The sequence below is a fragment of the Oncorhynchus mykiss genome, chromosome 26 (genome assembly GCF_013265735.2).
Source record: "Oncorhynchus mykiss isolate Arlee chromosome 26, USDA_OmykA_1.1, whole genome shotgun sequence".
NCBI lineage: Eukaryota > Metazoa > Chordata > Actinopteri > Salmoniformes > Salmonidae > Oncorhynchus > Oncorhynchus mykiss.
In genome coordinates, this window is record NC_048590.1 from 33,401,877 (window position 1) to 33,428,031 (window position 26,155).

The 26,155-nt window shown below is 45.2% G+C and overlaps 1 protein-coding gene across 14 annotated transcripts in view; it reads left to right on the top strand.

The window, feature by feature from the left end:
* LOC110506675 (transcription factor SOX-6) overlaps window positions 1-26,155 on the top strand; it is a 201,810-nt gene that overhangs the window by 47,149 nt on the left and 128,506 nt on the right. For 11 of the 14 annotated variants that reach the window (XM_036964052.1, XM_036964059.1, XM_036964055.1 and 8 more), the window contains one exon: window positions 5,646-5,696. The exons of the other annotated variants lie outside the window; for them this stretch is intronic. In XM_036964052.1, coding sequence (XP_036819947.1) covers window positions 5,646-5,696 — 51 coding nt within the window. The remainder of the gene's footprint in view (window positions 1-5,645; window positions 5,697-26,155) is intronic. 14 annotated transcript variants of the gene reach the window in all.

Consider the following 26,155-nt stretch of genomic DNA (forward strand, 5'->3'; position numbering starts at 1 on the left):
CTGAATGACAAGGCAATTACACCCAGAGCTTGGTTTATGTTCAAAAAGAAATGTAATCGCTGCTCAACAAGGGAATCTTAATATCATCACTGGTCAAGAGCAGAGGTACTTAATATAAGCAGCGCTCTTCATCCAGAACTCTGCAGAATTTATATGATTAAGCAGAACTAAGAGTGGCACATCCAAGTGTGTGTGTGTGTGTGTGTATGTGTATGTGTATGTGTGTGTGTGTGTGTGTGTGTGTATGTGTATGTGTATGTGTATGTGTGTGTGTGTGTGTGTGTGTGTGTGTGTGTGTGTGTGTTATACTGTGCAAGTGTAATTCTGGGTGAATTTCTCAAAGTGTGTGGGTATGATACATGCACTCTCACACGCACATTCACACACACGCACAGTCATGCTCACATTGTAGACAAAAAAGCTGACACCAGACAAATAGACCTTAACTGACCATAGCATTCTCAATTAAACCATCCCATTGACATTCACCTCATCACGAAGTCCTCATTGAATGGTCAGCCACTGGATAGTCATCAGCCAAATGTTTCCTAATTACCTGGGATTTGTCATTTGTTCTTTTTCTCCCTCCATTCTCCTGTTTTAGCCTGACATGAGGTCACAAAAGAGGGTCACAGAGGACATTATGATTATGGAGTACAATACTGAGTCATCAAGATGACTATATTTCCTCAGAAAGGAAGACTATGTGCTCTAAGAAAGTAATATATTGCCCTTGTGTATTCTCACCAGAGCCAGCAGGTACCAACAGTAAAAAGCAAGGAGGACTAAGGCACTCTTAATCTCATTAAAAACCTTTATTTGTATGGCATGTTCAATGGAACAAATAGACACTCCCTGACCAAGGCCACGCTGCTGAAACACGTCAGAGTTTTAAAAGATTTTTCCATTGAACATACCGTGCAAATAAATGCATTTTAATTATATGAAGAGTGCCTTGGTCCTCCTTGCTTTTAAAAGTCAAATTTACCCCTTTTACCAAAGAGCTCTTTCTATTGACAAAGACCTACTATTGTGTAGCCACTCAGCGCTTCCCTTCCTGTAGTTTGAGTTAGTGCAAGGAATTGTAGACATCCATGCTGTTAGAGAGAGAGGGAAAGTGTGTTTTTCTTATAAACAGAATCTAAGGACCTGTGACAGGAGGAAAAAAAGAAACAAACATAATTTATTGAACCTTTGGGGCCGGGTTAAAGACACAGAGCTGTAATTGATTTGGTGTGTGTGTATGCATGTGTGTGTGAGAAAGAGAGAGCGAAAGTTTGTGTGTGTATATGTGTCTGTGTGTGTGTATGCTCCTCTATGAGTGGGAGAACAGAGGGCTTGCAGGCAGCCGTGGCGTCATGATCTGGGGGAAGAGAGGAGAGCTTTGTGAGCGGTGGGTGGGTCCCCCCATGACTCAGAGAGAAGGAGAGGCGTCAACATGGCCGCCTGGCCCAGAGGAATTAACGTCCCCACACCCTGGTTAATCAGTGCCATCTTGGCTCTACGTCATCACCCAGCTAGGGAGCAGTCTCCTCTTCTCCCCTCTCCTCTCTCAACTGCCTGGGCTGACATGTAGGCATAGGTTATAGCCAGACTCTCCCATTAATTAAAAGTCACTTTCCAGTGACCAGGTCAGACATGGTGTAGTAGAGTCTGTCTGTAGGTTGCCGCTGTGTCTCTCTCTCCACTGGGTTCAGCTCTATTCAGCTCTAAGCTGGCCTGGGCTGTTAATGACTGAAGGCTGGGAGCAGCGCTCCATGCCAAGACCCACATGGCTGTGGTGGTGCATTAATTCAGCAGTCAATTTGACTGGAAGTTTGAAATCTGTGCTAGGTTAGGGGGACGTGCTGAAGCTGTGTTAATAGCTAGCTTGTTGTCCATATGGTGCTGCTTTAATGGAGCACATTTACTGCAGATGGTGAGAGTTGGTTGGGCAGAGGCAGCTTTTGGCAGAGGTCCGTTCTTCGAAAAGGCTGCCGTGAGCCCAGCGCTAGCTGTCTTTTAACACTGATGTCTATCCTCCCTATTTCTCATTCACCAAAACGCTACCCTTGAAATGTGGCCTGCTCTTCGTTTAAAACTCCAGGTTCCCCTGTTTTCTTTATGGATATAAGAATGTGGCTCAGTCACTTTTTCCTGAATTCAGTCTCCAAACCGTATCTTTACATCTATAGAGCGACGTACTTCAGTCTCCATTACCACAATGGAGTTTTACACAGCGCTCTCTGCTGAGGAAACACAGGCAGAGAGACAAGAGGGAGGAAGAGAGAAAAAGAGAGAAGAAGAAAGATAGCTGTGAAACAGTAAGAGAATGTGTCCAAGCAGCAAGAGAGATGCAGAGGGAAGGAGACAGGCAGGCAGGCAGACAGACAGAGGGAAGGAGACAGGCAGGCAGACAGTCAGAGGTAAGGAGACAGGCAGGCAGACAGTCAGAGGGAAGGAGACAGGCATGTAGACAGGCAGAGGGAAGGAGACAGGCAGAGGGAAGGAGACAGGCAGAGGGAAGGAGACAGGCAGGCAGGCAGACAGACAGAGGGAAGGAGACAGGCAGGCAGACAGTCAGAGGGAAGGAGTCAGGCAGGCAGACAGGCAGAGGGAAGGAGACAGGCAGAGGGAAGGAGACAGGCAGGCAGGCAGACAGACAGAGGGAAGGAGACAGGCAGGCAGACAGTCAGAGGGAAGGAGACAGGCAGGCAGACAGGCAGAGGGAAGGAGACAGGCAGAGGGAAGGAGACAGGCAGAGGGAAGGAGACAGGCAGGAAGACAGACAGAAGGAAGGAGACAGGCAAGCAGACAGTCAGAGGGAAGGAGACAGGCAGGCAGACAGACAGAGGGAAGGAGACAGGCAGGCAGACAGTCAGAGGGAAGGAGTCAGGCAGGCAGACAGGCAGAGGGAAGGAGACAGGCAGAGGGAAGGAGACAGGCAGAGGGAAGGAGACAGGCAGGCAGGCAGACAGACAGAGGGAAGGAGACAGGCAGGCAGACAGTCAGAGGGAAGGAGACAGGCAGGCAGACAGGCAGAGGGAAGGAGACAGGCAGAGGGAAGGAGACAGGCAGAGGGAAGGAGACAGGCAGGTAGAACTCAGAGGGAAGGAGACAGGCAGGCAGACAGTCTGAGGGAAGGAGACAGGCAGGTAGAGAGACAGAGAGAAGGAGACAGGCAGGCAGACAGACAGAGGGAAGGAGACAGGCAGAGGGAAGGAGACAGGCAGAGGGAAGGAGACAGGCAGGAAGACAGACAGAAGGAAGGAGACAGGCAAGCAGACAGTCAGAGGGAAGGAGACAGGCAGGCAGACAGGCAGAGGGAAGGAGACAGGCAGAGGGAAGGAGACAGGCAGGCAGACAGTCAGAGAGAAGGAGACAGGCAGGCAGAGGGGAGGAGACAGGCAGGTAGAGAGATGCAGAGGGAAGGAGACAGGCAGGCAGACAGTCAGAGGGAAGGAGAAAGGCAGGTAGAGAGACAGAGAGAAGGAGACAGGCAGGTAGACAGACAGAGAGATAGAGACGGACAGGCAGACAGAGGGAAGGAGACAGGCAGGTAGAGAGACAGAGAGATAGAGACGGTGAGGCAGACAGATAGAGGGAAGGAGACAGGCAGGTAGAGAGACAGAGAGATAGAGACGGACAGGCAGACAGACAGAGATAGAGAGAAACAGGCCCTTCTGTATTGGCACTTCCTGTCCTGGTGGCAGGCTGGTCCTCTGCTAGACAGTGAGCTTGCTGAAGGCTATGTTGTGGAGCCACTAAAGCATGAGACATGCATTCAATGTCATGACAAAGGAACCCAGCCTCTATGGCTCACTGTCCATTCACTCAGTGGGTTTTATCTAGGTTAGTTTACGTTTCCTGTGGCTTTCCATAGCCTTGTTGCCTGTCTTGCTAACCTGTTATCAAGGAATCTAAACTCCAAAAGGGTGTTTGGGGCACATGATGACGGTCTATTATGCAGTTATGTCGTGTGTTTCTCTGTGTTCGAGTCAGTCCCCTTACTAAAGATGAGGGAGGGGGAGGGGGGGGGAGGGGGAGGGAGGGGGGAGAGAGGGAGAGAGAGGTGCAGAGAGAGAGGTGCAGAGAGAAGTGTGTGTGTTTTTAACACTTCTCAGAGTGGTGAGGAGACACGCTTGATCGGTTCGGCATGATTTGACTGTTGTTTTCTCACGTTGTCACTGGTGTGATGTTGGTATTATGTGCTCTGAGAAGAGCAGGGCTGAGTAGAGTGGGGAACAGAGCAGAGCAGGTTTGAGTGTAGTGGAGCGGGGAGCAGAGCCGAGCAGTGTCACTGGCCTAACCCCCACCTCAGACACCTGATTGTGAGGAAAGTGTCGGCTGAGCCCACTGGGCTTCGCGGGTCCACCGCCCTGCTAAGTGCTGGCCAGGCTAGCCTGAAAGGCACAGTGTCCTTGGTCCTGTCACTCTTTCCATTCTCTCAGTGGCTTTGTCTCCACAGCCTCACTGGAGGAGAGGAAAAAACAGCAAATTACATTCATGTCCCAAAAACTGAAAGCATTTAGGGCCAAGATGCTGGATCTCTTTTGCTCTGATGTGTGTTATTTATGATGACGTCTACAAGGGAGTCGACTGTTACAGCAGGAGAAAACACTCATTAGTTGCAGCAGGTTTTTTGTCTTTGCCGCTACTGAGTATTGCGTTTTCTAACATGGGTTTTGAAAAGCTCACTCCAGATTTAGCTCTTGGCTGATCAGATGCTGGTGAGATGGTGATGTGTTTTACAGGACAGGGATGTGATGATGTGTAATACCGAGACAATTGAATAACAAGCTGAAACTACACTGTGTGTCTTTCTATGAATGGGTGTGAGGACTTGTACATATTTATTTCTGCTGACTTTACCATTGTCAGAGAGGGAAGCTCTTGCCTGTTTTACAGTCTCTCTGAAAAGGGAATTTCCTGGTAATTACTCTAATGTTAGGCTATAGTTTTGATATCACTGACGTACTTGTATTCCAACCCTCCACCCCCCGGCTCCACTCCCAATTAGTTTTCTGTAATAATATGTCGATGATAGTGCTTAAAGAGAAGCACACAGCAGTCAAAAATCACAATATTCTGAAGACCAGTAACAGAGGCTAATGAAACCTGTTGGGAATCATTTCCAGCCATGTGCTTCCAAAATGTTTCGGGCGAGGCTTCTAAACGACCTCTCCAAACAGTGACATTGTGAACCACACCCTCCCACCTCCATGGCGGTGCGTGTCCCAGCATCGGGTTCCTAGAAACCACAGAGCCCTTGCCACACATGGACCACAGCTGGACCACCTCTGGCTGCTCCTCCTACCACTCTGAGCCCTGCCAGAAGCTGGTCTGGGATCAGCGGTTACAGAAATGTATGTGTCACTCTGGAGAGAGCTTAGGAAGAATGCTGTGCTAGGATCAATAGGAAAGGGTTTATTTGTTGCAAACATATCATCAGGACCTTGCTGTATGCAAATCCACTCCCCTCTCTGAGGAAAGACTAGAAGTAATGATGTCAATGCAAAGAAGAGAGGATGAGCTTCCTATCCTCCACACTGCCTTAATTAAAGACATACCTTATTAGAAGAGAAAGATGCATGCATTGCTCTGTGTTTTTTGCATGTTGCTTTTTTTCAGTGTTAAAATGGTTCTCTGTATTTCTCCTGCCGCAGAACCCCACACGCTGACATGGAGGGCTTTCTTCGTAGCAGCTTTTTACTGAGGTTAGTTTCTTTTTCAGTTGTTGTTGTAAAGTCGTGGGTCAGGGGGTCAGGAGCTAAACTCATCTGTCCCTTCACAGCTCCAGCTCCCGACACCTAGCCTTAGATCACGTTCCTCCCTGGCTGGGTGGGGTTGGTGGGAGGGTTGTGTGCCTGGCAATCCACCCCAGCTGTATGTTGTTAGTGTAAAATAGACACTTCCACCTTTCCCCCTCTAGAGCGCTCTCCGTGGCATGCTCACACTGATACCCAACACACTCCATAGTCAGACTGAAAGCAGTTGTCACTCTAACCTCACACACAGATGTGTAGAGAGACCCCCCCCCCCATCTCACCCCTGGGTACTGTGCCTCTCAAACTAAGGTTTCCGTGTTCGTACTGCATGCTTTTGTCTGCCCCCCTCTTCTAGACTCATGGCCAGGTCAGGTGGGGTGGGGGTCGGGGTGTGGCTCGGTTTGTGATGTACTGTTTCCTGTTGTGTGTTTGTACTTGACCGCAAAGTTTTTTTTAAATGTAACCTTGATGCTATTTTTCTTTTAAACCCATCCTGTGAATTTGTGCTGTTATAACACGGACGAAGTCAATAAGTGATTATATTCGCCATTGGCTCCTCTTTCCTCTCCTTGTGAGCGACCTTCTCCAGGCTTGAATGTTGCAGCCTAATTAATGGTGCCTCGTTAAAAGACGCAGCAGCAGCAGGATCTGCCTTTCAAAGCTGCTGTCAGCCAAACTTTAGTAAAGCTAATGAATCCTCTTAGATTTTTTTCAAAAGGTCATTTATTTTATTAAATGAACACCATTTTTTCCCCCTCAGAACTGTTGGAACTTGGTAAAATAAAGGACATGATGATGCAGTAAAAAGACATTGATATAACACAGCTTTAGATCCTATTTTAAAATACCCCATTAGTATCTAGTTTAAAAGGTTACTATTGAGTGTCCTTATTCTCTACACAGACAGCAGTAAAAAGACATTGATATAACACAGCTTTAGATCCTATTTTAAAATACCCCATTAGTATCTAGTTTAAAAGGTTACTATTGAGTGTCCTTATTCTCTACACAGACAGCAGTAAAAAGACAGGATGAGCAAAAAAAATTCACAGTCAATTGCCCAGCACACCAGAATGAAGTGAGATTTGAGAGGAGCTATAGATCAGCCATTTAATTCCAAATATAGCACAAAAGCTCTCTGGGTTACCCTATCCAAGCAAACATATATCTTCAAAAATCATATTTATTAGAAATGTCCTTAAATAGCCTCTGTTTCCAAGGTCTAGTGAGTGTTACAACTCCAGTGTTGGCCGGAGGCTGGGGATCATACTCAGGCATGTGTTGGATTATTGAAGGTATGTTGCCTCTATTCATTTCCACTGGGCCACTAATGCTACAGAGTGGAGGATTGTGTTTGACTCCAGCCACCTGTTGAAGCAGCACCAGTTGGGCAGATATCTAGCTGAACAGAGGGTGGGGGAGGGCTGAAGAAAGCAACACCTCTTAAATCCAACTGAGATTCTTACAGCCCAATAACTTGAAGACCCACATCGACCCACATAGACAAAACATGACCTTTGACTGCTAGCCTCTTTCGTAGCAATATCATTTTGTTCTTTGTCGAAATCAGTACTCTGAGAGAACACTGCGATTCATCTAAGTAAATGCATCATTAGGGTTCCTAATCCACATCCTTCTGTCAATGTTTGTTTTAATTAAATGAGAGGTGCCAGTGGAACGATATCGCGCACACATGCTCGGGTGATTGGAGGACAGAGGCCTCAACAATCAGGCCAAGATTAAAGTCAGGCTTTGCCTCAGGGTTTGGCCTTTTGCTTGGCCACGGCTTGTTGTGTCCTGGGGAGGGAGGGTTGGCGGGAGAGAGAGAAGGAGAGGAAGACACAGCAGGGGAGGGGTATGGGAGACGGACCATGTTTCTTCAGTCTAGCTAGCACCACAACATATTTTCTTAAGCAACTGAATTGGGTCAAAGGGGGCTCTGTCAGTGCAATTATGTGAAAGTATGACAGCAACTCTGCCTTGTGCCTCATTAATACATCTATTTCTGTGTAGTACTCTGAAAGGACATGTTGTCTATTCAACTCAGTCGTCTCCCCAGCTGTGTGGCCCAGAAGTTCCACTTCTGCTCTGACAGAGGGGCAGATGTTTAAGATGACTTTTCACATTTCATATCTGCGTCACTCATCTGCGTCACTCACTAACATACCACTGGACAAACTAGTCATTATTTTACACTAATGAGTCATCACTTCTTGTTTTGACTCATAGTTGCAGTAGCTGTAAAAGTACCAATCTCCCATTTTCAATTTAGAAAATGATGCTGGTTGTTAATGCGCGCTGATGCAGGCGGAGGAATAGTCATTGTGAAAAATACATCAGGGAGAACTTTAAACAGGTTCACTTTATATTAATAATGTAGCATGAAGCCTTTGTACTGTCTTAGAAAATAATGACAGTCTGTTTAAATCTCACATGCAGTACGTCTGCAACAAAGTGAAAATAATTCACTAAATTATACAGTTAGTGCACAATGTACTTTAGTGGAATATGATCTGTTCTTACTCACATTAGAAGCCAACTTTGTTGTAGAGAAGCAGTGTTTCAATTTAGCTGCATATTAATGAAGAACGTGATTATATTTTGAGCAGATTGTGTGTGTGTGTGTGTGTGTGTGTGTGTGTGTGTGTGTGTGTGTGTGTGTGTGTGTGTGTGTGTGTGTGTCTGTGTGTGTGTCTGTGTGTGTGTGTGTCTGTGTGAGAGAGAGAGAGAGAGAGAGAGAGAGAGAGAGATCTGTAACAGTCCCTGGCTAATCCCAGTAGAGAGGTCCTCCTCCTGCATCTCTCCCATTATTTGATGTAATGAAAGGAGAAAGTGTGTAACAAGGAGATTGTTAATTAATTTAGTCTAACAAGATGAAGATAAATGCAACCCACTGAAGGTTGACTAGGCAAAGGGGCCCACTTAGCATTCCTTCTCCTCTCCCCTGCTCTCCCTTGCTCTCCCCTGCCTCACAATGGAGCACATTTAAAAGGTGCAGCTCCGCGTTTGGACAACCCCACTGAGCTTTCACCCGTTAAATGTAGACACAAAACATCTCACTTAACGTTTCTTTCAGGCTTACAACTTAATCTACAATTATCACCTTCGCTGTTAGTGTTTATTAATCTCAATATGATTGTGATTAAAGCTGAAAATGTATCTATAGCTACAATTCTTTGCTTTTTAAATGTGCTGGAATCTAATCAAGATAACACATCTCAGTTGATGTTATTCTCCATGATTATTTATATTGTTTAAAGAAACCTTTTTGACATGTTAGTTAGGAGGGTTTCTCTGTCTTTTAAGGCTGACCATAGAGCCATTTCCCTTTCCTCAGGGAGAGATGAGTGAAAGGAGTAGAGCTGGGCCTGTTTAAGCATCTAGCTAGCTGCTACTCTCCATGTCCTCTCTGAAGGGTCTGTGTGACTCCCAGCCTTTCACCATATGAATGGCCCTGCTCTAATGAGGCTTGGTGGCTATTTGAGCGGCGAGTGAGACAGACAGAAAAGAGGACATTTTTCTAAAAATCCAGACAGTTGTCTTCATTCACACCACTTTCAACAAATCAGCAGTCTATCAAGGACATTCTTCTGTGGACAATTCTATACTCGGCCTGCATGGCAGCACAGACCAATCATTATGGGACCCATTCTCTGCTCCCTTAGTTCTCAAGTCCACAACAATGAGTTGTTGATTGTGTAGACAACACCAGAACAATTATGCTCTCTGTTTTGGTGGCAGGGCAGAATTTTAAAGTCAGATCCTTAATAATGGCCTCATTATTTATATTCTTAGACCAGGCCTCAGGATAAGGAATAGTTGCTCACAGTACATCATTATTTAGCACATTTCGATTAGCTCATCATGTTGTCTACGTACGAATAGAATCAAATGTAATTAAGGCGAGGGAGCTGTGCTCGCGGAACATTGGCCACTGACTTAAAAGGTAGCACTTGATAGGCCATTAATATGAAGAAAGGTGGGAAAAAGAAGGATTAGAGCTGTTGCCGTAGTAACTCCAACTTCCATCTTCGAGGGAACAATGGACTTGTGTTCCTCTACCACCTTGGCTTGAAAAAATAGAAAGCAAGAGAGAGAGTGTTTTGAAAGGACAAGACCCTTTTTAACAACGGCGTGGACTCCAGGCCTAATAGGCTCTTTGGTGTGAGCTGTTAGACGAGACCACTGGGGGATAGGACAGAGGAAAGGTCACCATGTAATCCAAGGACAGCCGAAGTCATCATCCCTTTTTACAATAGCAGTTTGTTTTGTGCTGCTTCCATGTGCTCAACACAGACACGTCAGTCACACTAACTGGAGGGATAGAGAGAGAAGAGAGAGCGAGAGAAAGGGTCTGTATGAGGGACGTGAGACGGTTTAGGGAAAGGGAGAGAGAGGGGGAACATGCCACACGGCCAAAACATACTTGTTCCCTTACTGACTCTAAATAAACACAAAATAGATTTATACCAGAGACTTGGAGGAAAAATAACTCTCCAATTAGAAGGATCTGTCAGAAGCTACTTGAAGTGCCTCCAGCCTTTTCCCATCCCTGTTCCCTCTTCCCCGTGCAGCAGGAGAGGGGAACGCACGGCTTCTCTATTTGGTTCTGGCACCTCTAGTCTACACACTGCTCTGATAACAACGTTCCCTCTTGGATGATCTCTCTACACAAACACACCCTAGGAGTTAGAGGATCTATTCCATGCCTAGTACTAACAGGTACACATGCTATCTTAACACAGTCTTTCACATAATTCTATACGGCAAATGATAAAAGCAAACGAACACAATAACTCAATTGCCAAAACCTGAGGAGTTACGGTAGTAATGAAAACACACGGTTGATACACTTTGTGTCGCCTTTTTATTTTAATCGTCGTATAAAAGTTCCTGTGAGGAGAGAGAAAGCACAAAGAGCTGATGTGATAGCTGAATACTCTGTCTGGACCAGAGTGGGTCCTCCTAAACCACTGCAGAGTTATAACCGTCTATGATCTACGGGCGTATGTGTTTCTCTTTACGTTTTATGTTCCTTATTACAGCTGCATACGTCTGCCCACATTAAGCTACTTTATGGCCCAGGCCACTGATACAGCAGTATAGGTTAATGAATTTGGCATTACTAATTAACTGTTATTGAGGGTGGAATATGAATTCCGAGTCTGGAGAAATAGCAGAGCAGGGAAGGAGAGAGGAGGACAGGAGGGACAGATGACTGGCTGGGGTAGATGGGTTCATTTCTCCCTTTAGTCTTTTCTTACCACACAATGCCAAACTGTCAACAGAGTCCTCTAAGGGAAGCTGATTTCCAACGACCCAGTCAAGTCTCATCACAAATTCATTCCTGATCGCATGTATACTACCTTTCAAATGTTTGGGGTCACTTATAAATGTCCTTGTTTTTGAAAGAAAAGCTAATATTTTGTCCATTAAAATACCATCAAATTGATCAGAAATACAGTGTAGACATTGTTAATGTTGTAAATGACTATTGTAGCTGGAAACAGCTGATTTTCTATGGAATATCTACATAGGTGTACAGAGGCCCGTTATCAGCAACCATCACTCCTGTGTTCCAATGCCACGTTCTGTTAGCTAATCCAAGTTTATCATTTTAAAAAGCTAATTGACCATTAGTAAACCCTTTTGCAATTATGTTAGCACAGCTGAAAACTGTTGTTCTGATTAAAGAAAGAATCTCTGAAGAGATTGTTGATAAGATTAGCTTTCATTGAACAGAATGTTTTGGGGAGAAAAACTGTGTGTCCTCAGTCAGTGGACACAAGGATGACCTCTTTACGAAACTTCAAACACAGGTGTTTCTCAATGGATGAGAAAAGCGCAGCTTTTTCTCCTCTCACACCAAACAATGGGCACGTTATACAAGCAAAATCGAGGTACCTCACATTTACCTCACATGTACCTCTTAAAACAGGAAACTACATTCAGAGAAACAGGGCCATTCAGGCAGAAAAGGCCAACTGTGACAACTTGGAATATTGTGCCGCGTTCGTGCTGACATACAGTACATTCTCCAGAAACAGTCTTGGCCCTGCTGAGGAGAGACATGATTCTCTTACTGTAGTTGTGCTATGGACACTGCTGCTAGTACACTGCCCCCTATACCCATAAGTAAGCAATACCACTACCCTGAACACATTGACAGTGTGGCAGTTTTACAGTCTCCATTAATCTGGCCTCTTTCCCCGTATCTCTTTCTGTTTCTCTCTCTCTCTTCCTCTCTTTATCTCTCCTTTCTTTCTTTCTTTCTTTCTTTCTTTCTTTCTTTCTTTCTTTCTTTCTTTCTTTCTTTCCCCCACTCTCCAGCCGCCTATACCTCTACAATCTACTCCTGACATACTATCGGCGTGAGCCAAGCCTTTCAATTTAGATTTCAATTATCATGTTAGTTTTGTGATTAGACTTCTGTCCTCCAGGAATCAGACCTCTCTGCTCCTCTCTTTTCCCCTCTTCCCCTGCCATCAGATCCCATCTGATGAATGGCGCATATAATTACAGAAGTTATTGAATATGCAGATCGCTGCTTACTCTTGGTGGGCTGTTCATAATGCATTAACTCTAACTGTATGAAACAAGGGTCCCCGGTAAAGAGCCACTTCAGTAATGAGAGAGGCCCAGTGTATGCCATTAGTCAGGGATAATAGCCGTTAGTAAGGGGGGAACTCCATTAAAAAACACACAGGCATATTATGATATGCCTTGTTTCTCTCTCTCTCTCTCTCTCTCTGTGTGTGTGTGTGTGTGTGTGTGTGTGTGTGTGTGTGTGTGTGTGTGTGTGTGTGTGTGTGTGCGTGTGTGCGTGCGTGCGTGCGTGCGTGCGTGCGTGCGTGCGATAGAGGCTGCAGCTGTTGGTCCCAGTTCTAACCAGCCAGAGCTAGCCTGCAGCACTTCACTGTGGAGGCAGTGGGCACAGCACAGCCAGGGCTCCCACTCTCCCACAGCATGGAGCTCTATCTACTGGCCAGCCACGTCAACACACAGACACACACACAGCCAGGGCTCCCACTCTCCCACAGCATGGAGCTCTATCTACTGGCCAGCCACGTCAACACACAGACACACACACAGCTAGGGCTCCCACTCTCTCACAGCATGGAGCTCTATCTACTGGCCAGCCACGTCAACACACAGACACACACAACATGGAGCTCTATCTACTGGCCAGCCACGTCAACACACAGACACACACAGGCAGGGCTCCCACTCTCCCACAGCATGGAGCTCTATCTACTGGCCAGCCACGTCAACACACAGACACACACAGGCAGGGCTCCCACTCTCCCACAGCATGGAGCTCTATCTACTGGCCAGCCACGTCAACACACAGACACACACAGTCAAGGTGTTTATGAATCATTCAACATGAGATGTGACTACCATGGTCTCACGTCGTGTCCTGCCGTGATGCAATCCCCGAGTGGCCTCTAAGCCACAGCACATGATCTTTCCCCTTCTCCCAGAATTGAATCTTCTCCTGACGTTCTTAGACGTTCAATTCTGTAGTGTGGTTAATTTCATGATACGCATTACACAGGTAGTCAGAGACAGAAAGAGACAAACAGATCTAGCGAGATACTCTGTTACGTGCCGAGTCTAGTTAAGTGATGGGCCAAGCATGAGTCGGTCTTCCTCTTATTCATTATTCAGGAGTTAGCTAACTCTCTCCTTGCTTTGACATTCATTTGTTTTTCACATTAAGCCTGAGGCAAAGCCGTTCTGATTTAGTGTTTGGCACCTGTTGTGTTTAATTCAGGAACACCATTCCTAAAAAACACAGACCCCCTTTATTTTTAGCTTGTGAGCTGTACCTGCCATTTATAGCCGACTGTCCCGTTCCTAGACTCATTGGCTGGCTGGCTGACACTCTGCTGATGTCTTACAGGGGATTGTACATTACACTGGGAGGCCCTCCCAAAGAACAAAGATAGACACACATCCTCGTGCACCACACACACACACTCCTCATACGCAGCATTTCTACACATTCAGCTATAGTTGTACACATAGTTACAATAGCATATATATATTTTTGTAACGTTTTTTTGTCATTGTTTTTTTACCCCCCTTTTCTCCCCAATTTCATGGTATCCAATTGTTTTTTAGTAGCTACTATCTTGTCTCATCGCTACAACGATGAGAAAGGTCGAGAGCCATGCGTCCTCCGAAACACAACCCAACCAAGCCGCACTGCTTCTTAACACAGCGCGCATCCAACCCGGAAGCCAGCCGCACCAATGTGTCGGAGGAAACACTGTACACCTACCGACCCTGTCAGCGTGCACTGCGCCCGGCCCGCGATGCAGTGCCTTAGACCACTGCGCCACCCGGGAGGCCCTAGCATATATATGTTTAACTGCACAGCATGAAGGCAACGTGCATTTATAATAGACGAATGCAGTGGACAGATCAGTGCTTCCTCTCCTATTCATTGTGTCTGTACAAAGCAGTCTTCTAGTCTAGGACAGCCTATGTCTTCTGACATGCGTTGGCTCCTCACTCTTCCTCAGTTCTATTGGTTTAAATGGCTTCCTGTTAAATATTTACCCTGACATGGTCTCTCCACTGCACTCACTGTTGAGCTGACTGACACCCGTAGGACATTATGCTTTCATATCGCTCAATGCAATGTGTTTTTCATCGTTTTAAAATGGCTGCACAATCATGAATATTGTGAGACCATACAGGACAGTACCTGGAGAGGTTATTTTCATGGCTTTCTTCAGCCTGAGAACAGACAACTGAATAGTTACAGAATACTAAATGAATAGTTGTTAATGCTTTTATATATTAGAAATATCTAAATGTCTCATTTTGTGATGAGACACATGTCCTTGTCACAGGACATTTTTTTTATTTTGTATAATCTGTGGAACGACCCACTGATTTCAAATGAGTATAATCTATCCTTTTATGTAAATAATTCTGTCGTTCTCTTTAAAAATATTTTCATATTTTATGTAAATAATTCTGTTGTTCTCTTTAAAAATATTTTCATATTTTACCCATAATATTTCTATTTTGTTTTTAAGAAGAGACAACACAAACTAAGCCATCACTCCCACTCCGGTATAAAGATAATTGATGAGCTCTAATAATGTATTCCAGTCCTCCTCATGTGTCTGTTTGTGGCCTGCAGGCTTGCTTATTACTACTGTCATAAACCTGGGAGAAACTCAGTGTACACACACACGCACACACACACGCACACACACTGGCTTTTACTTTGGCATTGTGAAATTCAATCCATATTGAACCAGTGTGTCATGCAATTAATAATGCAGAATATTTACAGTGTAGAGATCAACTGAGATGCCAACAGTACTTTCTCTCTCTGAACATGTCACTTCAGCGTTCCCTTAATACTGTCGATGTCTACTGGAATAGATAAAGAGCAATGCCATTCTAATGTCTATTACTGCATTGACTCCAGGCATTGACCAATAGAGAGTCCATAATGAACTCAGATTGAACTTGTGGTCCTGTCCAGTGTCTTGTCTACAGTACAGACAAAGAGAGAGGTGTGGTGTCAGAGGTCATGGCTGTGTCTGTATCTGTTTCTCTGTCATGGCTGACTGTGGTATTTAAGACTCAGAGACGGCTTTCGCACACGGACCTGTGGCCACTGTAGCCGGCTCCATGTATATTATTAGGTTAATAGGGTTGTACATGTTTACACCAACTGTTATCTCAGTGGGAGGTCAGGGAGGTGACTTATACTGGTGTAATGGGCTTACTGACGGGCTTAAATAGCATGGTAGTGGCCCACTAACACACACACATTCTCACAGTCACACCTATAGTTAGGCTGGAGTGACATGTCAGAGAAGAAACCGCTGTAGGGGGAGTGGGTTTGCAGCATGGTGTGGACTCTGTCTTTTCACCTCTCTCCTAACCAGTGTGTTGCGACAGACATTCGACCTTTATCAAGTCCCAGCTATTGTTTGCAGATTGGTTGCACACGCCACAGGCTGTGAAAGACACATCTGCTACCTTGAGCCTAGTGAGAGAAGGACAGATAGAGGGCTGGGGCGGAGGGCCGGGGCAGAGTGCCGGGGCGGAGGGCCTGAGGCGGAGGGCCGAGGCGGAGGGCCGAGACGGAGGGCCGGGGCGGAGGGCGGGGGCGGAGGGCCAGGTCAGGGGGCAGGGGTGGGGGCGGAGGGCCAGGGCGGGGGACGGGGGGGGGGGGGGGAGGGTGGGGGCGGAGGGCCAGGGCGGAGGGCCAGGGCGGGGGAAAGGGGCGGGGGGGGGGGGGGGTCGGAGGGCCAGGGCGGGGGGAGGTGGGGGACTAGAGTCTCGTTATCCTCTCTTACAGCTCAGCTACAATCACTATCCACTATTTGTCCAGCCTTCACCAGATATTAGCCTTTTTCTGTTTGCTGCTTATTTTAGTCTGTTTGAGTCAGATAGAGACAGTATTTCCAAAGACCACGGCCCTGTCTTCTGTTTTTGTCTATTTGAGTCAGATAGAGACAGTATTTCCAAAGACCACGGCCCTGTCTTCTGTTTTTGTCTATTTGAGTCAGATAGAGACAGTATTTCCAAAGACCACGGCCCTGTCTTCTGTTTTTGTCTATTTGAGTCAGATAGAGACAGTATTTCCAAAGACCACGGCCCTGTCTTCTGTTTTTGTCTATTTGAGTCAGATAGAGACAGTATTTCCAAAGACCACGGCCCTGTCTTCTGTTTTTGTCTATTTGAGTCAGATAGAGACAGTATTTCCAAAGACCACGGCCCTGTCTTCTGTTTTTGTTTGTTGCATAATATACTTTTACTGTGTCCCTCTCTCTCTGTGTGTTTTAGGATATTGACTTTACAGTTGATTTTGTCCCCCAGCTTTCCGTTTTCAGGAACTAGTCTTTTAAACGTTTGTTTGTAAGAGATATAGCAATACAATGTTAACCTCCATGGCACAGCTAGACACACCAGAATGCTATTTTAATGATGTTTAAAAAATAAAGTGTTGTTAGGAACTGCGACTTTGTGTCATTATGGGATGTCAGTCACAGTAGGGATTGTTGTTTGGTAATAAAGCAGTGTAAATTTGTGAAATGTTGAGTCAGTCTTTCAGACAACCCGCTTCAGACTTTAAAACCCCAGCTATAAGAGCAGATTTGTTTCTATGTTTTTGATTGATTCACTGATTAAGATCTAAAGGATGGTCATGAACGTCCTGGGACAAAGGGCCTCTTTGTGCGGAGCGGGGCCATCTGAAATGGAGGAGTAGTTTGAGATGACCAGATGATTTCCTACGGGTCCAGTGAGTGAGCCCCACCACAGTGTAGCGAGTCTGAGGCTGAGCCGGGCTGCGCTGAGCGTAATGAATGTGGTAGCAGGGAACCACAACAGAGCCAGGGAGCCGGGCAGAGGCTGCCTGAGAGGCTGCCTGGGAACCAGAGGGACGTGGCCACCGGCCAGACACAGACACAAACCCCTGGCTCACACTTGTGGTTTTTAAAGAAAGCAATTTAGTTAATGATTTCATTCTGAAAGCCTGTCATGATGCATGCGTGGTCTGCGTCTGCTAGGAAAGAAGAGAAACCTCTCCCACCAAGGTGTAAGTCAACATGACTGCCTCTGACTACCAGAAACTACCAGAGGCCTGGGGTTGTGATGGAGATAGTGAGAGGAGAAATAATGGCCACATTTCCACATCAAAACCTACTTACTGCTGACCAGGCTGAAAGAAGTCTTATTTTATGTTTTTGTAGGTAATAGATTACAGTGAGTTTATCATTTGCAGTGAGATTTATATTTCGACAGAGGCCTACCATGTCTTATTATCTGGCATCTTGACAAATAGATGAATGCAGTGTGAGTTTGAGCGAAGTATCAGTGGTCAGACACATGGTTAACAGCCCACTGGTGAGACATTTTCTGTATCAGTCAGCGGCTAATCCTGTACAGAGCCTGTTCTCTCAGATTGCATATACTGCACATTTTTCTCTTCAACCATGTCTGTCAGCTCCCTGATTTTATTAGACTGTGTTTCCCATTCAGTTATAGTGGTTTTCTCCGTGCCGCTCTGTGAGTGAAGCATTGCTAAAACAGGGGCTGTACATGTCTTCTGTGAACCAAATTCCTGGGCAATTACTCAGATCAATGGCAGGTGGTTCTGGTTTGGCTCCTCAGATCTCGTTTCTCCTTGCAGCCTCTTTTTCTCTGTATGGGCTGTCAGTCAGCAGGATAACTTTTAACCACCTCCAAACAGAGCCGGCTGCCAAGCATTCGTTTAGCCGCTCACTTTTATTCGGCCCTCCCGTCCGACCTGTCACAGCGTTACACACTGTTGACCATGCTTTCTATTCAACAAGGGCAAATGAATTGGTTTCAGTGGTTTAAATCGGCAATCAATGTCAGTTTCCCAACATAATAAGGCTTAATCATAAATCTGTGAGGTGTGGCCTGCCTGACCTCTATTCATCAGTTCCTTCTACATGGTCTCATCTGGGTGGAGCAAATGAACTACCCTTGTTTTGATTTTCCGATTGACGTGTCACATGAAACGTTGCCACTCTCAGAATATGGCCCTTTCCCTCCCTCCATAGCTCCCTCCCTCCCTTTATGCCAGGCATCACTTTCTCACCCTCAGTCCCTCAGAGAACATACAAGGCAATAAGATAGAGAAAAACGTCCAGTGACAAAGGTGGACACATTTGTGTGCCTTGTTTGCGCGCTCAATGAATTATTTCAATTCATGAGTGAGTGAGAGAAAGACAGAGAAAGAAAGAAAGAATGAAAGAAAACAAATCCCCAAAGAATTAGGGGTGGGACTAACTGTAACTAATGAGCTGTTGTCCAGCCAATCCCTAGAATAGAGCCGCTTAATCAAAGCAGCGTTGTAGGTAATTCCCCCCCCCCCCCCCCCCCCCCCCCCTGCAGAAATCCATTTATGCGATGAGAATGAAAGAGAACAAAACTGCTATTCTTTTCATTAGACGTTGCACATTTTCCAATTTGAGTGACCAGCGCTGGCGAAGCGTCCTATTTTTGGAAAAGAAAAGAATCAGGATAGTTGCGGAGAAAGCAGGCCACTGTGTGCCGACATTCCAGATGTCCAAACGGCAGTTGTACCAACCAAACTTTTCTGGGCAATGGCTGCCAGTGATGACCTCATAAGGAGCAGGCCAAAGACTGAGGCCCACAGTTCTTCCATGCAGAAGAATACCCCCCCGCTTTCATAATCCATTCTGTGTCTCCAGTGTCCCTCTCTTTTTCTGTCCCCCTGCAAAATTACTCCTTCATAATTAGCCATTGTTCCTGCTCTTTTGGCGCGGCTCTCTGCATTTTTTCAGGGGCCCCTTTTCTCTCCTCCCCCTCTGTCCCCTATATACTCATTGTGTATCTCTAGGAACCTTGTGATGCTTGGCAGCCCCCCAGCCTTCTTGTTTGGCACCCCCAGTCCTCTCCACAGCTCTGTGCACTGTGGACTGTGGGAGATGTTACACTTGGTTTGTTCAATCGGAACTCTTTGCTCTAAACTCTCAAGTGCATAGAAGTTATCTTTATAAATGACAGAAAGGCCCTGGCCTGAATGGCGCTTTGTTGACTGTTTTCCTAAAAGGGCCCCCCACTATATTTCATCTGTCAGTCGCTTTTCTTTACTCCAACAATGCTTGATTGTTTCCATGAAAACTTCAGGTTCCACAGACAGGAGAATTCTGTATTATTATGTTCCTGCCAAATTCCGATCTCTGTTTTCCTTCCCCTGCACTCACAAAGGGCTCATAACTTACTGTCAACTGGGAGGGGAGCCACAAAGCTCCACTGTTGCTCAGCGAATAGCCTGTGTTGGTTGATGGCTTTACTGGCTGTAAAGTTTGCTTAACTGCAGTGGCAGTGACAGAAGGCACTTTGGGAACTTCATCCCCCAGAAGGCCCAGACCACTACACGTTCAGAGAGAGAGAGAGCAGGGGAGTGTAAGAGAGAGAGAGAGAGACCGAGAAAGAGAGGGAAGGAAAAAACAAGTAACTTCTCTTGCCTCTCAATCTCTTTAGCGCCAGACTGCTGGCTGGACGAGAGAGTGGTAGTTCTGAGAGAGAGAGAGAGAGAGAGAGAGAGAGAGAGACAGAGATACAGAGATACAGAGAGAGAGAGAGAGAGAGAGAGAGAGAGAGAGACAGAGATACAGAGAGAGAGAGAGAGAGAGAGAGAGAGAGAGAGAGAGAGAGAGAGAGAGAGAGAGAGAGAGAGAGAGAGAGAGAGAGAGAGAGAGAGAGAGAGAGAGAGAGAGAGAGAGAGAGAGAGAGAGAGAGAGAGAGAGAGAGAGAGAGAGAGAGAGAGAGAGAGAGAGACCCCTCTGGCTCCTGGTGAACTGAGGAGGTGTTATGCCATCCAGCGTTGAAGTTGTCTCTCTTGGATCGGGAGGAAGAGGACCAATGGCGGAGGGGGCCATCGGTGGAGACGAGCGGCTCAGTTTGTCAGTGTGTGCTCGTCGACCCTCACTGGGTAGACAGACAGACAAAGCCACTTCAGAGTTCTCACACCTGCATCAGCCTCTGTTGTCAAGCTCTGCCTAGCAGCTAGCAAGGGGGGGCAGGACACCAACCAGGCTGTCTAACTAATCCAGCTGCACAAGTGTTTAAAGTGAGACGGAAGACGGCTCCTCCAACAGGATATTATTGCAAATAATTTACTGTGCAAAGTAATTACGGATGCTATGCTCTATATCTAAAGTGTGCACTTGAGGAGGCTTGCTTAATTTGCTCTGGGTGGCTGTCTTTTTGAGTGTGGGTTTTAGACGGAGTAACTACGTTGATTTCTAATAGAGAAAGCATCAGGAGAGTGAGTGAAGTGGGGGATGAAGTGCTTGTGTAATTGAGTTGACTTTTTGAAGGGGGAAGGTCAACATTTATAGAGGAACAATTTAAACACATTAATTTGGACAACTCTCCAGCTACGTTGTTAGGTTGTATGTATTTCCCCAGCAATTTTCAATATTTTTCTATCATTACCCATAATTACTTTGTCCACTTGAATTTTTCTCCTTGGATTACAGTTTTATATTATTGTCTGAAATAGATAACATGGAAATGAAATGTTCATTTGAACTTTTAATTTGAACATCTTTATATTTTTTTTCTCTCCCAAAAAAGTTATAATGAATTGCAGAGCCATTTGTTTGTAGAATCCACAAAATCTAAATAATGTAAAATAAATCTGATTATCATAAATAAACTGTGAAATAGACTTAAAAAAGAATATGAGTTCACATCTCATCATCCTCATACAGCAGATGAGTTTATCTTCAAATATTGTAAATGTTTTAGAATTTACAGTAGGAAGTAAGGAGTTCTTCTCCATCGATCTTTAATTTACTGGGTCTCATAGGTAGTGTTAGCTACTGTGGAATGTGTGTGTGTGTGTGTGTGTGTGTGTGCTTTATATAGAGAGGGAAGGAGAGTGGTAGAAGCTGAATCATTATTATATGTTTATGTATGGGGTGCCAGGTTCATCTCAAACACAGTCACAATGGAAGGCGATCATTTAATTGTGCTAAACGGCAGTGAGTGTGTCAGTAATTTTCCAGCTGGGAGCTGTGAGGGAGCAACATGTTATTATGCCAGGTGAAGACCCTGTGGATCCCTGCTATGTCACCTGGGACAACAGTGGGGAAATAGGAGGTTACAAAGACCTCTAGAGGAAGACAGAAAAAATATCTCTCTACACACTTCTGTAAAATCAAAATACTTTACAGTTCCACCTTTGTATCACTTTTGAATGTATTTGTTATATTTTCCCTTTGTACTTTGTACAGCCAGTCTCAGGCTCAGCCAGTCTCAGACTCAGCCAGTCTCAGGCTCAGCCAGTCTCAGACTCAGCCAGTCTCAGGCTCAGCCAGTCTCAGGCTCAGCCAGTCTCAGGCTCAGCCAGTCTCAGGCTCAGCCAGTCTCAGGCTCAGCCAGTCTCAGGCTCAGCCAGTCTCAGGCTCAGCCAGTCTCAGGCTCAGCCAGTCTCAGGCTCAGCCAGTCTCAGGCTCAGCCAGTCTCAGGCTCAGCCAGTCTCAGGCTCATCTACAGTATCTGTAATAGATAGACAATATTGAATGTCTATTGAAAGAAAATTCTAAAGATATTTTCAAATGTAAAGAAATATGGCCTTCAGTCCTCAAATGAGTTACATTTTTTATATCTTTTTTTATGTATTGTAGATTGCTTAAACTATATTGAATACTAGAACTTATATGACCTCTTTCTCTCTCCCACTATGTGTGTGAGCCCTGACTTGTGCTCTGGAGTAAAGCCTGTATTGTCTTTGTGTAGACTGTGATGCTCTGACCATGTTCTCACAGTGCCTTCACCAGCATGGTGTGTAATGCATTTACATCTACAATGATATTTCATTAGGTGCACCAAATGGCACTTGTGCTGGCCTGCGATAACTGCTCATTTTTGCATTTTTAGTTTTCCATTGTTAGTATGATGTAATGTTAATATTTGACCTATTGTTCGACCCTTTGTTCCAGTCGATGTTGTCTAAAGACGTCATGCTTTTTAGATGTTCACCCAATTGTCAGTTTCTGATGAAATGCCTTTGTTTTCAAATAACTTTAGATTTTTCTTTAGAGAAAGTCAAAAGATTCCATTAAGGAATATTTCCCCAAATCATTTTCATTGATACCTTTTATTTTCTGCATTTTGGTGTGTGTGTGTATGTGTGTGTATGTGTGTATGTGTGTATGTGTGTGTGTGTAGGTGTGTGTGTGTATGTGTGTGTGTGTGTGTGTGTGTGTGTGTGTGTGTGTGTGTGTGTGTGTGTATGTGTGTGTGTATGTGTGTGTGTATGTGTGTGTGTATGTGTGTGTGTGTGTGTGTGTGTGTATGTGTATGTGTATGTGTGTGTGTGTGTGTGTGTGCGTGTGTGTGTGTGTATGCCTGCACGTCGTTACCCATGGAAACCTGAAGCTCAGTCATAAAGCGGCTTGTTGCCAAATCCAGCGTACCCATCGTTATGTCCTCAAACAATGGTCCTCTTGTTTTAAAAACTTATTTAATTATTTCTCCCTCCCAAAATTGGGTGGTGGTGTCTGAGGGTAAGGGGGCTAAGAGGGCTAATATTTTTCTGCTGAAGTGACCTGTGATTAAGGCTGGGAGAAGAGGGAAGAGGCGTGGGGGCTGTGTGGCGCGAGGTAGGCAATGGGCGAGGAAAGGGGCGAAGGAGGGGGGCTGGTGTGGAGTTACTTATCACCATTGTCTATAAAAGGTCAGCAGCGTGAAAGAGCAGCGACAGCGGGCTGAAAGTCAGAGCTTGTTACGATAGAGGAGGAAATGCGATAGCCACAGACACACGGCCCAGTCATAAGACCTAGGGTCGTCTAATGCTAACCAATTAAACAGAGGTTGTCGCGTGATGAAACATTATCAGTGGCAACAATTCAAGACTCAAAGCATTCCAGGCCATATGAGCCTTCACTCCTAATCCTTTACATGTGGCCAGTATTGTCAGCTATACAATTGAAGTTGGAAGTTTACATACACCTTAGCCAAATACATTTCAAATCATTTTTTCACAATTCCTGACATTTAATCATAGTAAAACTTCCCTGTCTTAGGTCAGTTAGGATCACCACTTTATTTTAAGAATGTGAAATGTCAGAATAATAGTAGAGAGAATGATTTATTTCAGCTTTTATTTATTTAATCACATTCCCAGCGGGTCAGAAGTTTACATACACTCAATTAGTATTTGGTAGCATTGCCTTTAAATTGTTTAACTTGGGTCAAGCGTTTTGGGTAGCCTTCCACAAGCTTCTCACAATATGTTGGGTGATTTCTCCTGACAGAGATGGTGTAACTGAGTCAGGTTTGTAGGCCTCCTTGCTCACACATGCTTTTTCAGTTCTGCCCACACATTTTCTATAGGATTGATGTCAGGGCTTTGTGATGGCCACTCCATTACCTTGACTTTGTTGTCCTTAAGCCATTTTGACACAACTGTGAAAGTATGCTTGGGGTCATTGTCCATTTGGAAGACCCATTTGCGACCAAGCTTTAACATCCTGACTGATGTCTTGAAATGTTGCTTCAGTATATCCACATAATTTTCCCTGCTCATGAAGCCATCTAGTTTGGGAAGTGCACCAGTCCCCCCTGCAGCAAAGCTCCTCCACAACATGATGCTGCCACCCCCGTGCTTCACGGTTGGGATGGTGTTCTTCAGCTTGCAAGCCTCCCCCTTTTTCCTCCAAACATAACGATCGTCATTATGGTCAAACAGTTCTATTTTTGTTTCATCAGACCAGAGGACATTTCTCCAAAAAGTACGATCTTTGTCCCCATATGCAGTTGCAAACCGTAGTCTGGCTTTTTTATGGAGGTTTTGGAGCAGTGGCTTCTTCCTTACTGAGCGGCCTTATGTCAATATAGGACTCATTTTACTATGGCTATGGATACTTTTGTACCTGTTTCTTCCAGTATCTTCACATGGTCCTTTCCTGTTGTTCTAGCATTGATTTGCACTTTTCGCACCAAGGTACTTTCATCTCTAGGAGACAGAATGGCTGCTTGGTCCCATGGTGTTTATACTTGCGTACTATTGTTTGTACAGGTGAACGTGGTACCTTCAGGCATTTGCAAATTGCTCCCAAGGATGAACCAGACTTGTGGAGGTCTACTTGGCTGATTTCTTTCCCAGGATGTCTAGCAAAGAGGCACTGAGTTTGAAGGTACACCTTCAAATGCATCCACAGGTACACCTCCAATTGACTCAAATGATGTCTATTAGCCTATCAGAAGCTTCTAAAACCATGACATCATTTTGTGGAATTTTCCAAGCTGTTTAAAGGCACAGTCAACTTAGTGTATGTAAACTTCTGACCCACTGGAATTGTGAGACAGTGAGTTATAAATGAAATAATCTGTCTGTAAACAATTGTTGGAAAAATTACTTGAGTCATGCACAAAGTAGATGTCCTAATGAACTTGCAAAAACTATAGTTTGTTAACAAGAAATGTGTGGAGGGGTTGAAAAACGAGTCTTATTGACTCCAACCTAAGTGTATGTCAACTTCCTACTTCAACTGTATATAGTCATTTTTCCTCTTTCTTTCCTCTGCAAAGTCACTGGGGCTTTTTCTGGGAGAAGGCAGGCAACATGTCATGCTCTTATTGATTAGTTTGGTTTGCTAGCTGTCCATTGTTATTGTGTAATCAAGCATGAGGGGAGACGGCTTGTCAGGAATTCACACCAGAGAGCCTTCTTCAGTTTCAAACACATTACATTATTGATAAAGGTAAAGGAATAGCAGCAGTGCAGAATGCACTGAATACAATGTATAAACGGGTTGTTTTATTTAGCCTTTTTATGAGTGTCTCACCAGAGCCTTGGATACTCTGTTATTCAATGTTTCTCAATCACCACTGTGGACCTGGACCCCAGCTGCTCTCCTACTCTATGAAACACCTTGTGTTTTATTGTTTAATTCAAACAATTCTGGAATCAAACGCTCACGTTGTGTACCATTATATCCCAGCATAGGCTTTGGGGACTATATAATATACATATTGTTGCCCTCTGACATTTTCTGAGACTTATTGCAATATCCCTCCCTCTCTCTCCCTTCAATAATGAGAGCTGGTATTGTATAGGGCCTCTGAGAGGTTGGGGGGTGGGGCACCCTTGCTCTGTGCTCTCTTTAGCTGAGCGCAGCCCTCCCAGCTCTGCTAATAAATTATTAACCCACTGACAAATACTGTTACGGAGCCTGCCGCAGATCTGTTGCATTTTCTAACAAGATTGCTGTAGACACATGTTACAGGAGGATGGAGTCAGCCCTGTTCACTCTGTCTCTCTCACGCCTCAGCAGCTTGACTGATGGCTGGAGACCGGGGTAAAAGTGCCTGAGAGACTGAATATTTTAGTGGTAAAATAATACCACTTGATTTACTGTGTCATACAAAAGAAGTGCTTTGTTTCACTCTCGCACTCCATTGAAGACAGGAGCTTGTTGTGCTGGAGGCCCGGGCTTTTTGAATGCATGAATAAAAAATGTGGTGGAATCTCTTAACTCGAGCCCTCCCCCTTCTCAAACCTCTCTCCACCCCCATCTTCCTCACAGCACACCATCACTCTCAGCATGCAAGTTCTGAACTTTGCTCTTAATTTAGATTTTCAATTAACACTCTCAATTTAGAGACCATTTTCTATTTGATATAATTACAGGAAACAATTTATTGTCTGAATAAAATTGAGAGCTGGCTCTCTCTAGAGAAAACAGAAGACAACCCAGGCCGGTCTGAGAGAGAGTGAGGCTCCTTCCCTCCCAGCGCTACGGGTACCTGTCAGACTGGCCCTGTTGACACAGCTGCTGGGGCCTGGGTGATTAACGTGGCCTACCATTTTCACCCTAACCACCACCAAAAATACTGATCTATAACTACGTGCCTCT